We start from the raw sequence: 14694 nt of genomic DNA, 5'->3' as shown, positions 1-14694 counted from the left end.
TTTAGGACTTTTTTTTTTAATTAGAGTTTGAACATAAGAAACATCAAAAGTAAGAATGGATCAAACTCTTGTAAAGAGCATTAGGGCACCAGGTAAATTGGATTTTGTGCGAATTTCCGAACGACATGATATGATATGAAATGAAAGCTTCAATCCCAAGAGGTCATGTCTTGCAAATTGCCAATCTCCATGTGCCACATCTTTTTCTGCTCCACTTCAAGTTTCTCTCTCTATCTCATTTTTAGTATTCTTCATAAGCATCATGACATACATTGTTAACTACACGAGAAGAATAGTGTTAGCTTGTTATACACTATGATTTATCTTCTAATAACTTAAAATTCTTGATGGGTGCAATGATCATCTAATAAAGCTATGCTACATTATTAGTGGTAAGAGAAAACAAACAAATTACGTAGAATCAGTATAATTCAAGAGAACTATTCTTGCACCATGCAAGATAAATAAGATATACTCATGAGATTCTGGTCTTGCCAGTTCATCAGCTAATTTCTCCCCATCTGTAATACATGTTCGGTATATCCATAATGCACATTAACCACATGCTAGTTAACATGTAAAAACATTAATTGGCGTAAAAAGTTCATTCTCAATTTATAAAATTAAGGGATAAATTAAATCGAATTGAGACTCTACTCACCAAATTAATGCTCTATTTTAAAATAATTATTGCCAAGGAATCACTCAATCCAAACAGGTTGGTTCGAAGAATGTACTTCCAATATGTAAATCCAAATAGGTTGCTGTCCCTCGTTCCTTTTCTTTCAAGAGTTCAAGAATTTACGTGAGAGAGGGATCAACACTTTGTTAACTATCTTACCTAATGTCGGTATCTGCATGAAAATGCACATATATATAATGCCTCTTCCACAAACATTGCTTTACATTTCCAACTGTTTTGCTTGATATTATCGTTGCTTCTTTTATATTCCCCCAATCTCCAATAACACTTCTCTCTCAGTTCTCTGCTTCCATGGAGATAGAACCAACCTTTAGTGCTTCACCTAATTTCCAATTACCTCCTGGTTTCAGATTCCATCCATCTGATGAAGAACTCATTGTTCACTACCTGCAAAGAAAAGTCACTTCACGGCCACTTCCAGCACACTTGATCACAGAAATCGATCTCTATAAGTATAATCCATGGGAGCTACCTAGTCAGTTCTGCAGCATTCAATCCTTTCCTTCATGGTTCTTTATATTCAGATCAAACAATAATATCTGAATGTGTTTTTGCTTGTTTCATGACTTGGCTTGTGCAGAGATGGCTTTGTTTGGGGAAGATGAATGGTATTTCTTTAGCCCGAGGGAGAGGAAGTATCCCAACGGGGAGAGGCCTAATAGAGCAGCAGCTTCAGGTTACTGGAAAGCTGCTGGAAGTGACAAGCCAATTCTCACCTCTTGTGGAATATCGAAGCGCATAGGAGTCAAGAAGGCTTTGGTCTTTTACACTGGTCGAGCTCCAACAGGAATTAAAACTGAATGGATCATGGTCGAGTATAGACTGCTCGACAATACAACTAAACCCTCAAGGTCAAAAGGGTCTATGAGAGTAAGTGAAATTTTCAATGCACTATTGAGATTGCATATATGTGTATCTCAAAAACGGAAAATTCTACAATGTGTTAACATATGACATGCAGCTTCAGGTTACTCTATCCACTCAGTAGAGCTGGTTAAATTTACCCATTTATATCAAAATTTGATAATCTGAAAAGGAAAAATGTTCTCTGAAAAAAGCAAATAACAAGAATACAGTTGCAAAAATAAAGTGATATGTAGCAGTGTATTTGGAAGTGAACAAATCAACTGAAGAGATAAGCTAAAACAACCTCGATCTTGGAGTCCTTAGATCCAATACCAGAACCTCCTTACTTCTGGTCTAAGCTTACTAATTAACCAGTATATTGCTTAGTTTTACTCCTTATATATACTTTTCAGTCGCTCATGTATGCGTGGGTGACTGATAAAAGTGGTCAGGGCTCAACGGTGAGTCTCACAATCGCCCATATAAATGGACTACATGTTTCAGAGTCAAACATGCTAACCAACCTTCAGTACTACTATGTATGCTTCACTGCACACAAGCTCATGAGAAGGTTCTCATGCTAGGCTAGGTTACTCTTAGGAAACTGACTGGCCCCTGGAAATAGTTTAAAATTAACTTTAGATTCAGCAACTTGAAATCCTATGAAGATCAAAGAAAGCATGTAATTAGGAACTTTTCCTGTTTGATACAAAGAATTTGAATTCTCTCTTCAACATTTTAATCTATTATTACAGATTTGAACAGTTATGACAGCTTCCTATGACATTTTCATCTGTGAGTAGATGCAATTGTCATAACTGAAAATGTTGAATTTCCTATGAAGATCAAAGAAAGCTTTCCCTATAATTTTTTTTTTTTGCTTCAAAAATCTTCTAAAATAGCGGGGATCACCAAACAACCCTGATCAATCACTACGAAATTTAGAACCAACTAGTGGGATATATAAATATTAACTATATATATTATGTATATGTATATATTTTGAACAAAATATAATATATAAAACATATATATACTTATTTATTAGCACGTTAATTGTTCGTCAAGATTCAAGATATTCAATTTTGTGCAGCCATGCTGTATCTAAACTAGACAAATAGCTATAATTAATGTCTTTAGGATGGTACAGGATATAAAAATATACATCAAACCACGCTTAAATTTAAGTCTCCCTTTTGTTTTATATAGCTCCATTTTCAATGTATCACAGGTATTTTCTTGGATAAGAACGATGTTATTAAATGACTGATCAACTAATATAAAAATGTGATCTAATGCATGAAATAACAAAAGTTGCTTCTTTATCTCACAGTTGGATGATTGGGTACTATGTCGGGTTCAACAGAAAGGAAACACATCAAAGAATACATGTAACAGTCAAGGCTCTAGCCCTGAATATTGGAGTTGCCTACAGAGAGTTGAGCAGACACAGCATGCATCTGCCGACCTTAATACTGAGATGACCAATGATTTCCTTTACAAAGACTGTACACTATTAGCTTCCATCCTTGCTGGTCAAGCTCCACCTATTTCAAGTGTTAGCTTCCAAAGGACCAACGATGGCTATGAAGTTGGTACTAATTATAAGGTAAACTCCACGATATCCATTTCTACTCCGGGGATTATTTCCGACACACTAAAAAGGAAAAGTACAGAAGAAATTACAAAAGAAAATCCCTTTCGACTCGACAACAATCTAGCCAGCAAAAACAGTGATGAGGATCTTCTTCCTAGCAAGAGCCTGGAAGAAAACTATGTCAACAGCTACAACCACAATCACTCTCAAAATAATATTCTCGAAGCTAATCCAATAGATACCACTGACTATGAAGAACTCAATGAAATGGCCATCCTTGGTAGGTACTTTGCAGGAATCTGAGTGTCTTCACTAAAAGACAGCAGGCGAATTATCAGGCTGTACAGCATCAAATGTAATCAAGGTGTATAGTACATGGATCGGCGTCCAAGACTGGACAATGAATATAAGCAGAAGTAGTAATTTATAGTTTGGTAACTCTATTTGTGTGGAGCAGGTTCTCCTGGTTGTTTATATTTGCTATTGTCTTCAGTCTTCGTAACACTAAAATAATCAATAGTCTCATAGCTAGACATGCATAAAAGTTGGCTTGACCATGGTTTGAACTAGAAAGACAATGCATAATGATTTTTAATAATGTAATGATATAAGAATCGCAATTATTCCTCAATCTTCATTAATATTAGGGTAATTTCCTTTAATATTATGCCAGTCTGTTTTCCTTTCATGAAATCATCAAATGTTTCCATATACAGATACAAATTAACATATAAGATATTCGATGAGTTATAACAAACTTGTTTTCCTGATCCAAGAAATTTGGGTTAAAGGTCAAGAGTCAATAAAACAAAATAATTAAATTGTGAAAAATTAGGAGAATGCATTTTTGGTGTAAGGAAACAAGAGTAGTGCTAGAGACACCAAAATAGTATACCAAATTCTAATCCCAAATGAAGTGGCATTTGCCACCTCATCCGTAGTAATTTCCAACATTAATTATCATTTTATAGTTTCCAACATGTATGTAATTAATTAATATTATAATTTTTAAAGAAAAAATGAGAAAATAATGTTTCCCTGCAATCTCAAAATATGATCTTCAAACACCAAGGATATTCTCATATACCACCAGTCATCATCATCCTCATCTCATGCTGCACCAAAATTTGGAACCGAAGAGACGAAAACTCATCTAGAATTTGAATAAATAAAAGAAGGTGTTGCGTATGAAAATCCAAATCCAAGAAGATGATTATGAATATAGCAACCACAAGGCATAAATTGGCTTTGTAAATCATAATCAAAAGGGATTATGATGAAAAATTGTGAGTTAGCTCGTACTAAGAGATTAGGATTATCTCTGCACTGTGATAATCTTATTTTTGTCAGTGCTAGATTTTCATCATCCCAAAGAACAATCTTTGTTAACAAATACAAATCTATAGAGAAATTAATTTACCCATTTGAATCCATTGGATAATTGGTTCCAGAAATTGAAAGAGAGAACAAAGAATTTACTTTTTTTTTTTTTAACAATAGAACAAAGAATTTACTGGGTGATTGCGACATATATATGGAGGATGAGGTTTTGGATTTTTTAGGGTTTATCAAGAAATGAGTTTGTGCACTTGCTGGATTGATTAACTTCACCATATTTTTCTACTTACATTTTCTAATATCTTAGAGATGAATAAACTAATTTAAAAACATGATCTAAATAAGAAAATAAAAAATTACAGCTTGAATTGTTGGAGGTTCATTAGAGCTGATGTGTGGTCAATGCCATGTCATTTGGGATGACTTTTTTGTATAGAATTTTGGGATCCAAAGCATTTTCCAAGAAACAAATAACTTTGAACTTCAGGTATTCTATTTGTTGACACTTGACAGAAAGAACTACCATAACATAATAAATTATATTATAATCATATTTTTAGTAGCCAAAAGTAATTTAATATTCAGGGGCCATATAAACTAAAGATGTTAAAGATATACAAAGAGGGCCCTTAAAAATGGAAGAATATTGTACCAACTAGATATGGTCCAAGAAGCCGCTATAGCATTTTATAAGTAACTTCATCTTAGTAAACTGCAAAAAAGAAAAAAGTAGAACACTTGATTTACTAAACAGAATAATAATTTTGAGGAGAAAATTTGAAAATACAGTTCTATAATAAGTGATAGATCGACTATTTAGTTTGAAAGACATGTCCACAAAATATATATTAATATATTTGCAGCAATAAGATAATCAAACCACTTGATTACAAAAGACAAAAACCGAAGAAAGAAATGTGCAATGACTGTAAAATCTCCATATTTTATGAGCTACAGTAAAACTCTTATAAATTAATTGGGATTACAACAAACAAAAATTAATTACTTTAAAGGGATTATTATATATATATATATATATATATATATAATTTTTTTTTTTTGAATAAAAAGAGTTATTATATTATTGAGATAAATGAATATTTATTAATTTAGAAAGAGTTTTACGTTTTTGCTAGTTAAATTACATAACTTAGAGCATCTTTAGCAATGCTAGGCTATTTTTGAGTCAAATTTTAGCTAAAGTAACTAAAATGTTATTTTGGCTAGCAACTTTAGAAATACGTCAGTATCAGTGCTCTCTATTTTAGATAATTTTGAATTTATATTATTTTTAAAATGAAGATTAAATAGTTTAAATGTATTTATAAATTACATAAAATAACTCAAAATGAATGTTTTAAATTATAGAGAGCCTCATCTTGCTCTCTATATTTAGGAGCGAGATAGCTAAAAGTTATAATAGAGAGTCACTTAGGAGTCTGGTGCAGCTGCTAAAATAGATAAAAAACTAAACATGCTCTCCAAAATAGCTAAGGAGCCAAAATAAAGAGTCTGCCAAAGATGCTCTTAGTTGATATTCCCAGTTGGATTATGTTTCTAATTCAATTGTGCTGTACCGACTGTTTATCTAAATGAAGCACTTCAAGCTTTATTAACCTTGAATAACTACTTGTCACAAAATAAAAAAATAAAAAACCAAATTTAGTACATCAATTGCAAAAAATTAATGATCGATGAGGTTCAATTCGGTTTAGATAAAAGAAAAAAGTAAAGAATTATAAAAGCATATTTTTAGAAATAGCTAAATTGAGAAGATGGAGAATTTTAAGAACAGTACATGAACTTAAGGCCACTCTGAATTAAGGTGGCCAACGTTTATCAAACCCAACTTTAGTACATGAACTTTTAAACCTGACCCAGTTTTCATACATGCCGTCACGCAAGCCCAGATGGGAACTTTGATATTTTTGCTACTAAATTGATTATTACACAGATTAGATTGGAATGGGATACATAATAGGATTGGATTGAAATCATATTAGATTGGCCATAACCTTACACTTCGTTTGTTAGAGTGGCTATTGGAATGGAATACTTCCTTTTCCTGAAAACCAAAGCAAAAAAAAAAAAAAAAACTCAAGAGAAAAAGCGTGAGAGATTGAGAGAGAGCTCAGAAGAATTGGGATTGTTTGGGATTTACAATTCCATTAATGAAAAGATCAATTGAATTGCAGTTGAGGGAGGCTGCATCTTAAATTCTTAATGGAATTCCACAGTAACAGAGCACGAGCTTCCATTGGCGGCTGGAGATGAAGAACACAGATGCAGGGGGAGGAAGAACACAGATGTAATGGAGGTCGGAGATGGCCGAATATTGCCGAATTTTAGCCTACAAGTTCTTGACTTCTTGCCAGAAACAAAAATATCAGAGGTCGAATTCACCGGCGTCGGCAAAACCAGAGCTCTGCTTGACTGCTTTGTGGGTGAGAGAGAGAGAACTGGGTGTAGAGAGGAGTCTTGGGTGTCCATAGCAATTGCCAGTGATACATCCTTTTTTTTTTTTTTCATTAAACTTTAACAGACGGATTTGCCCTTATTAATATGCCATGTGGCATAGGTGTTAACGATGTTAGTAACGGCATGTATGAAAACTGGGTCGGGTTTAAAAGTCCATGTACTTATGTTGAGTTTTATAAACGTTGGCCACCTTAATTCGGAGTGGCCTTAAGTTCATGTACTGTTCTTAAAAATTTCCCTTGAGAAAATAGATCTTGTCAAAAGTTCCTTAGGGGGGTGTATTGTATTTGAATTTGTGCTGACTTTTTTTAAATGACAGAATTTTTAAAAAGTTCACAGACTCTTTAAAAAGTCGATAGACTGTTATTATGAATGACTTCTACAGATTTCCTAGCATGTACAAATTATAAAAACAAAAAACAAAAAATCAGACCAATGCAGCCCAAACACAAAACAAGATAATAGCTCATTGCCTCTTCAATGCTTAAGTATCTTCTAATAGAAATTGACTTAAATGAATGATTGTTACTCTGTCTAGCTAGTTTGTTCTCATTCCTAATCTCCCAACAACATAAAGATACAATATAGATCACTTGATGTTTATGGTTAATTACTCTCATCAATTTTGTTTTCAACATATATCATAACAATATTGGTCAATGTCTTGATCTATAATCAATCAATTGAAATTCAATTGTTCAACCTTTCTTTGAACCATAATATAAATTCAAATCGATAAGAATAATTAATAAGATAAAATTTAGTATGTCATAGCAACATTGTTCAATGTTTTAGGGGTAGGCCACAATATTTGGGTTTTAGGGTTTCATAAATCCTTTTTATCGCTATTAGGGTTCGAAGTATCACAATTGAAAAACAAAAAAAAATCACATTCAACAACTACAATGAACATGTTGGGTATCAAAAAACGTTGATATCATAAAAGAGTAGAGAAAAGGCAAAAAATCAAGAAAGAGAGATGATGAAGGACTAACCTCTTCGCGCGCAAAGAGAAGAACTGTTATAGATTTTTTTTTTTTTTTTTTTTTTAAGAGGGAACTTTGATAAACTTTTTCAAATCTTTGGTCTGGAGGCTGAAAAATTATTAGAGTTTGGTATGTATAGTTAACACTACAAAGTCCATGATTATCCATGATTTTCTAATTCCATAAGTATGAATGATATTTTGAATACCTCTGTACTTTTATTCATTTTTAAAGGTCCTAATTGAATACCTCTAGATTTTGGTGGAATTCATGAAGTCTTTACCTCAAAACTTTCATGGACTGCTAAAAGTCTATATTGAATATACCCAGACTTTTAAATTCTATAGATTTCTTTAAAAGTTTCACTAATTTCATATACAATATACCCCCCTTAATATGTATTATAAATATTTATATATAATTTCTTTGATGTATTTCCCCAATTATTAATATTTTTGTGAGATTATTCTTTTATGTATTCCAATAAATATTATATAATTTATATATTCGCTGGGTCTTAAAAGATGCCTAGCAAATTTGTTATTTTAGGCATTTAACAAAATTATTATTTTAGTACACTGGCCCAAATTAGGACCTAAAAAATTTATTATTTAATCAAAATTATTAATTTATATAACAATAATTTATCGGGATTTTACTGTATATCACAGAAAACAATCAGACTCATAGAATTTAATTTTATTTCAGGATGCATTACGTACAGAGATACTTACTTGTATAGATATAAGGCAATTCCCAGTATTATACACAGCAGAATAATGTCAATGCAGAAATTTCGGCTCGATCTCATCTGCAAGGAAATCAATATTCTTAACATTGGAGCTACACCAGCTTTACCAAATGAAAAAGAGAATCTAGAGACCATATATGTGTAACGTGAAACTCTAATTTGATCAGTAAAATAAGCTTACAGTTACCTTGTAAAGATTTTCCTTGAGCCTCACATTATTAGATTTTATGTCAGATGTGACCTTATCCACCTGTACGTAAAAGCACCAAAGCATCACTAAGAATGAACTTGTAAAGTGTATGCAACATTATTTGTCTCCTGGTGAAATTTAAAAGACAAATTTTTGAGTAACAGAAGAAAGGCTCACCTTTGTATCTATCTCATCAATTAACGGGACCTGTCGGTCCATTTCCTGAACATAGTGAACAATGATCAATCTCTCATTCTTCTAATAGCAAAAGGAAACAGAGTTATGTGCATCACTACCAACCTCATTCATATCTTCGGCCAAATTTTTCAACGTACCCAATCCTTCTGATATGATATCTAGACCTTCATCCTGTACGAAATATCAACTAAATCAAATTACTGAAAGTTGCATGACACGATAATAAAAGCAATTGCCTCTGTTGATTATAGAGAATTGTAAAAGCCACTAAATTAATTAGGAGTTTATATATGCCTGTCTCTTCTTCCGCATTTCATACTCTTGCCGAAATTGATTTGACTCTTCAGTTTGCTGAAAAAACTCACTCTCAAAATTTCCATCTGATTGGTAAGGAAACACGCGCGCATTATATAATAGATCAAAATGTGATATTCAATAAGATATATGTAATAACCCTAAAAACATAAAAATACATTGGTTACCTGATGAGTCAAACTTGATATTTTTATGAGAGGCGGAAGGTGCCCAAATTCCAGCTTTTTTGGGAGCAGTTTCTGTCCCATCTGGTATTTCTTGAATCCTCTCTGGCAATGCAAGAACCAGCTCATTACGTGTTTCTAGTTCTTCTTTGGACAACCCTTTAACCTGTTGTTGGATGACATTATAGCTACATGTTAAACAGCTTATAGTTATAATATTGGAGTTTGTCAAATTCGGACAGGATGCCTAAGAAAAATTTCCTTTATACCATGCCTGTTGAGATTGTGGTGAATAACAAATCCAGATTCAAAGATAAACGTCTTGGTGTGAACCTTCAAAATCTTTTTCATGCCATCCATGTATTTATCCTCTTGTGATCATTATGTATGACCAAATTATATATCTATCTGTAAGTTTATGTGATGGACAAAAGTTCTTATTGTCGGTTGCCTGATATACTAAGGATATGTAATCTTGGCACACTCATCCCTACTCCAAGTGATGCATGGTCTGGTGTTGCAAGACTGTTGCTACCAAAATTTTCTCTTAGAAAATGGGAAAATGGTTCTTATAGATATTGCGTCACAGTTAATATAAAGCACAAATATTATGCACATCAAATATGTAGCCGTTGGTTTGGTCACATTGGTTAGGTTTGCAGTGTCTATTTTGGAAGTAAAATGACACTAGTAAAGCTAAAAGAAGAAAGAGAAAAAAATTTCTTAAATTAAGGGCAACCAAAAGTGCAGTGGACACATCATAAGGTGGCAGGACATGTATAATTTTGAAGCATGTCCATTTAGGAGGTTGTTTCATGGTAAAAATATAAGCAAGAGATATGCAGATGTAACAAAATGAATAAGATGATAATTATATGGAATTACAATTTTAAATCAAGCTAGAAGGAATTAATAAAAGAGGGAGGATCTGCAAATCTTTTATAGAAATTCCTATTTGCTACGAGAATGCAGAGATAGTAAGTATGACAAAATAAAGGGCTTCCCAAGAATGTCTGAGAATCTCATGCCTATCAAACCAAAGAAGGTAATTTATGCTTAGTCTTTGAATAATGGAATGATGCTATTCAACCAACTAAGAATTCATCACAATGTGTTTATCTTATTTGTTGGAACATAATGCCAAGCTTTGTCACATGCATGCTCTTATGCCAGTTTTTACAGAATTGTACTTGTTTAAGAGAAAAAAGAAATGCAAGATCTTCATTGAATGTATCTAACAAGTTTACATGCGTCTCCCTTGCGCCTCACCTTGGGCACTCGTAGGCTTGTTCTGTGTCATTATTGTTCTATTTTGGCCAAACTTCTCAACTTTCTAGTATAGTTACTTCTAGATTAATTCTTCTATAGTACTATATTTCTGTGGTCATAATCAGCAAGTTTTCTTCTTTTGCTCATTTTGTTTCATCTTAGTTGACACAGTAACACCCACACTCAATCCAAAAAGTAACGGAAAAACAATGGGTATTGGAGAGAAACCAGCTAATTCCTAGCAAAATAGAATATGACATTGTTTAATTTGGAGTTAATTGCAACACAATATATCCAAATACAATCACATCCATACTATGTTCATTTTATTTCTCATAATGTGTGACCCCGACACCAACCCCAAATTGAAAGTCATTAAGAGCCAAATCACGTTGAAACATTGATAAACAATGAACATAAATTCTGAATCCCAAACACTTTTCACTCACCTTCTTCTGAGCCAATTTACGCAGCTTAGGAAGTTCTTCCATCAATCGGGCCTTTGTCCGACGAATCTCCACATTAGTGGCCACCGCAACAGCCCTATTACTTTCCATCGCAGACTTCTCCGCTTTCTGCATAATCTCAAGAAATCAAACATCAGATTCCTAACTCATTTTCCCCCAACACATTCCAAAATATGAAAACATAATTAATTTCTCTTAAAAAGCATTTCCATCATCAATGGAATAGAGAAACTGAGACGAACCAGGAGAAGGGCTTGGATTTCGTCTTCGACATGGGCGTAGAGGCGAGCGAAGGCATCGTCGCCGAAGGCATTGAGTTCGCGCTGCTTCTCGATATCATACTTGTCGTATTTCCTGCATATTGAGTCGACTCGGGAGAGGATGTCGATGACGCTCATTTTTCCTCGCCAAAAGAGAAATTGATGTCGGAGGAGGAGGAGGCATTTGTTTTCTCTCTACTTTTCAGGTCATTCTGTTCCCTTAATTTTCGGACGAAGTGGTGGCGAAATGAATGGTGGAGGCACAGACTGAGTTTTATGAGCCAGGAAAAAAGGAAAATTGTTTGCATGATACGGTAAATCCAGGTAAGCACGTGGCTAAGACCGGGACGACTGCCCGTTTGCTTCAACATTCCATATAAGTGGGTGGAATACGAGCTCTATCACTAGAGAGTTAGCTAGATTTATGCAAAAATTACAGAGCCAAATCACGTTGAAACATTGATAAAGATTCCAAGCTTGCTGCTGTTCATATATGGTTAACGTGTCTCAGATCTTCATGTTTTCCTATTTTTGATCCATGTTAGTATATATGTGACCAGGTTTCTTGCTTCTCGTTCCGACCAGATCACTTTGCAGTCTTTACCTCAACGATTCTCTTCTTTTTTTGCTTTTCCGAACGAATTCCTTCAGGCCCCGTTTGGATGGCAGGAAATCATGGTATGGAATGGGAATTAATTTCATTTTCCATTCAGATGTGCCGTTTGGTTGTAATTAAAGATTGGAAAGGAAATAAAAAATAAAATTTGACTGGAAATTGACTCCCTCATAAAGCCTGAATAGAATTACCTAGTCAGGGGTGGTATTTTATTTCCATTTCCCACTGTCAAAGGCAAAATTACATTAATTATCCCTCTAAAAATTTATATTCCCCACCAATATTCCTTATAAATTGATGTACTTTAATTAATAAAAGGGCATTTTTAAAAATTATAATTTCATATTTCATTCTTATGACTTACCAAACACTACAATAGAAATGAAAAACTAATTCCAAAATTTAATTTCTAGTAATATTCCAAACACTCACATGGAAATACCAAAACATATTCCACTCCATATCCGTCTGGAAAGGAAAATAAATCCTTTTCCAATTTTGACATTCCTGCGAACCAAACGGGGCCTCATAGTAATGGATAGCATCTCCTCCATCTTAGGCCCCGTTTGTCAGGAAATTAAATCTGGAATGTGAAATAGTTTCTACTCATTTTATTAAATTGTCATGTTTGGTTAAATCATAAGTCTGGAAAGGAAAGTAAAATAATTGACTTGACCAGAGTTCAATTCCATAAAAGAGTCGGAATAGAAATATCATCTAGAGTGTGGTATTTGTTCAAGTAAATCCAGAATATGTGTCTGACCCAAACTCGAGGTTACTTGCTCTAGTTGAAATAGAGTTTATATTAGAGATATTCTCGGAGAATCTTAGGAGATATCCAATTAATGTACTATTATGTTTCCATGTACAACTCTATCTCTATGCTTGTAATCTTCTATATAAAGAGGCCCCTATTATCAATGAAAGCACAACTCAATTATCTCCCAATTCAGTTTTTCTTAAACACGTTATCAGCACGAAGCCCTAACCCTGAAACCCTAAATTCCCTAATATCGTAGCCTTCGATCTCAGGATCGCAGTTACCGGCCTCGCTTGCTGTAAAAAAAAAAAAAAAAAAAAAAAAAAAAAAAAAAAAGCTAGAAGAAGAAGACGCTCAAAGGCAGAAAGAAAAAAAAAAGACGCTCAGAGGCAGCAAAGAAAGAAAAAAGGAAGCGGCCCACATTGGCAGAAGAAACAAAAAAAAAAAAAAAGAAGAGAGAAAGAAGGAGTAGCCCGAAGAAGAAGGAAAAAAAAAAAAAAGAGAAGGGGACGCGCGGCCCACACAAAAGAAGAAGAAGAAAAGCCCAGAGTCAAAAACCCAGAAGAAGTCAAAGCCCAGCCACTGCTACGTCAGCAACGCCACATCAGCAGCAGGGACCCACTGCCACGTCAGGAGCCGGACACCAGCGCTATGTCAGCACCGGTCAACTTTTCCAGCCAAATTTTCCGGCGACCTATTTCGAGGTATTTTTTACTAAACGTTCCCGTTTTTTTAGAGTTTTTAAATTCAATTTCTCTTCTTTTTCGGGGACTTGCAACCTCCCTTCTTCTACCCCCCTTTCTTTATCATAGGGAAGACCAAATTAAGCCGAACTGTGGGGGTTCGTGCTCACTCCAAGCTTAGAGCTTGTAGAGTTCTCCAAACTTAGAGTTTGTTGAGATAAAACGATCGACCGTAAACATCATTGTTTCGATCTAATCCAACCCCTTTTGGAATCGAATTTCTTGGAAGCGACTACGCTCGGAAATTTCTAATTTCTTGGAAGCGACTACGCTCAGAAATTTTATTTGTTTTCGTGGTAGCCTTTTTCGCTCCGAAACTGACCCTAATTTCTTGTTCTCTTTCAGAATGAGTAGCCTGAACAAATTGGACTTTGCTCCATTGGGAACAACTGGCTCTGAATATCACAGGTAGGTTCGTGATATCCGCCAGCATCTCAAGGCCGATGGAATCCTGGATACGATTCTCGAGCCTAGCCAGGATGTGCTAACTGTTGAGCAAGCTCAAGCTTTGGAAGCAAATAGAGCAGCCTTAGAGGCAAATAAGGCGAAAGCCATCATCCTAATGACTCGTCATATGGATGATTCGCTCCAGTACGAGTGTATGAATGAAGAAGACCCCAGAAGGCTGTGGGTCTCACTCGAAGATAGATTTGGCAACGTCCGTGACTCCCTGCTTCCTGACCTAGAAGTGAGATGGCATAGCCTCCGCTTCTGTGATTTCAAGTCAGTTCTTGACTACAACTCGGAAGCACTTCGCATTAAATCCTTAATGGAATTTTGTGGTAAAGAGATCACAGATGCGATGTTGATTGAGAAGACTCTCTCTACCTTCCCCGTCTCTGCATTGATGGTTGCTAAGAACTATCGAATCGATGTTGCTGCAGGACGGATCACAAGGTTTCATGAGCTCATTGGAGCTATGAATGTCGCTGAAAAGCATGACAACATCCTTGTGAAGAACTATAATTTGAGATCCGTGAAAATAGAGCATATTCCGGAATCCAATTATAGTC

The 14694-nt window shown here is 34.6% G+C and overlaps 2 protein-coding genes across 4 annotated transcripts; one reads left to right on the top strand and one right to left on the bottom strand.

Moving 5' to 3' along the window:
• LOC133733245 (syntaxin-71-like) lies at positions 1 to 11868 on the bottom strand. 3 transcript variants are annotated; one of them, XM_062160896.1, is made up of 10 exons: positions 11545 to 11868; positions 11285 to 11410; positions 9570 to 9732; positions 9382 to 9467; positions 9190 to 9258; positions 9067 to 9111; positions 8887 to 8949; positions 8683 to 8759; positions 5137 to 5196; positions 1 to 279 (listed from the first exon to the last, which is right to left on the bottom strand). In XM_062160896.1, exons 1-9 carry the CDS (start codon positions 11698 to 11700, stop codon positions 5184 to 5186), a joined length of 798 nt encoding a protein of 265 aa, XP_062016880.1. In that variant the 5' UTR covers positions 11701 to 11868; the 3' UTR covers positions 1 to 279; positions 5137 to 5183. The 3 variants fall into 3 exon arrangements, with proteins under 3 accessions (XP_062016880.1, XP_062016879.1, XP_062016878.1); XM_062160895.1 differs by lacking the exon at positions 1 to 279 and adding an exon at positions 3408 to 3485; XM_062160894.1 differs by lacking the exon at positions 1 to 279 and having other exon boundaries at positions 4997 to 5196; positions 11545 to 11864.
• LOC133733244 (NAC transcription factor 29-like) lies at positions 521 to 3777 on the top strand. Its single transcript, XM_062160893.1, has 3 exons — positions 521 to 1178; positions 1284 to 1573; positions 2883 to 3777. Exons 1-3 carry the CDS (start codon positions 995 to 997, stop codon positions 3447 to 3449), a joined length of 1041 nt encoding a protein of 346 aa, XP_062016877.1. The 5' UTR covers positions 521 to 994; the 3' UTR covers positions 3450 to 3777.
• Positions 11869 to 14694: the final 2826 nt, after the last annotated feature.

Source organism: Rosa rugosa, chromosome 2, assembly GCF_958449725.1.
Source record: "Rosa rugosa chromosome 2, drRosRugo1.1, whole genome shotgun sequence".
NCBI classification, from domain to species: Eukaryota; Viridiplantae; Streptophyta; class Magnoliopsida; order Rosales; family Rosaceae; genus Rosa; species Rosa rugosa.
This window is presented reverse-complemented; position numbering and strand designations above follow the sequence as displayed.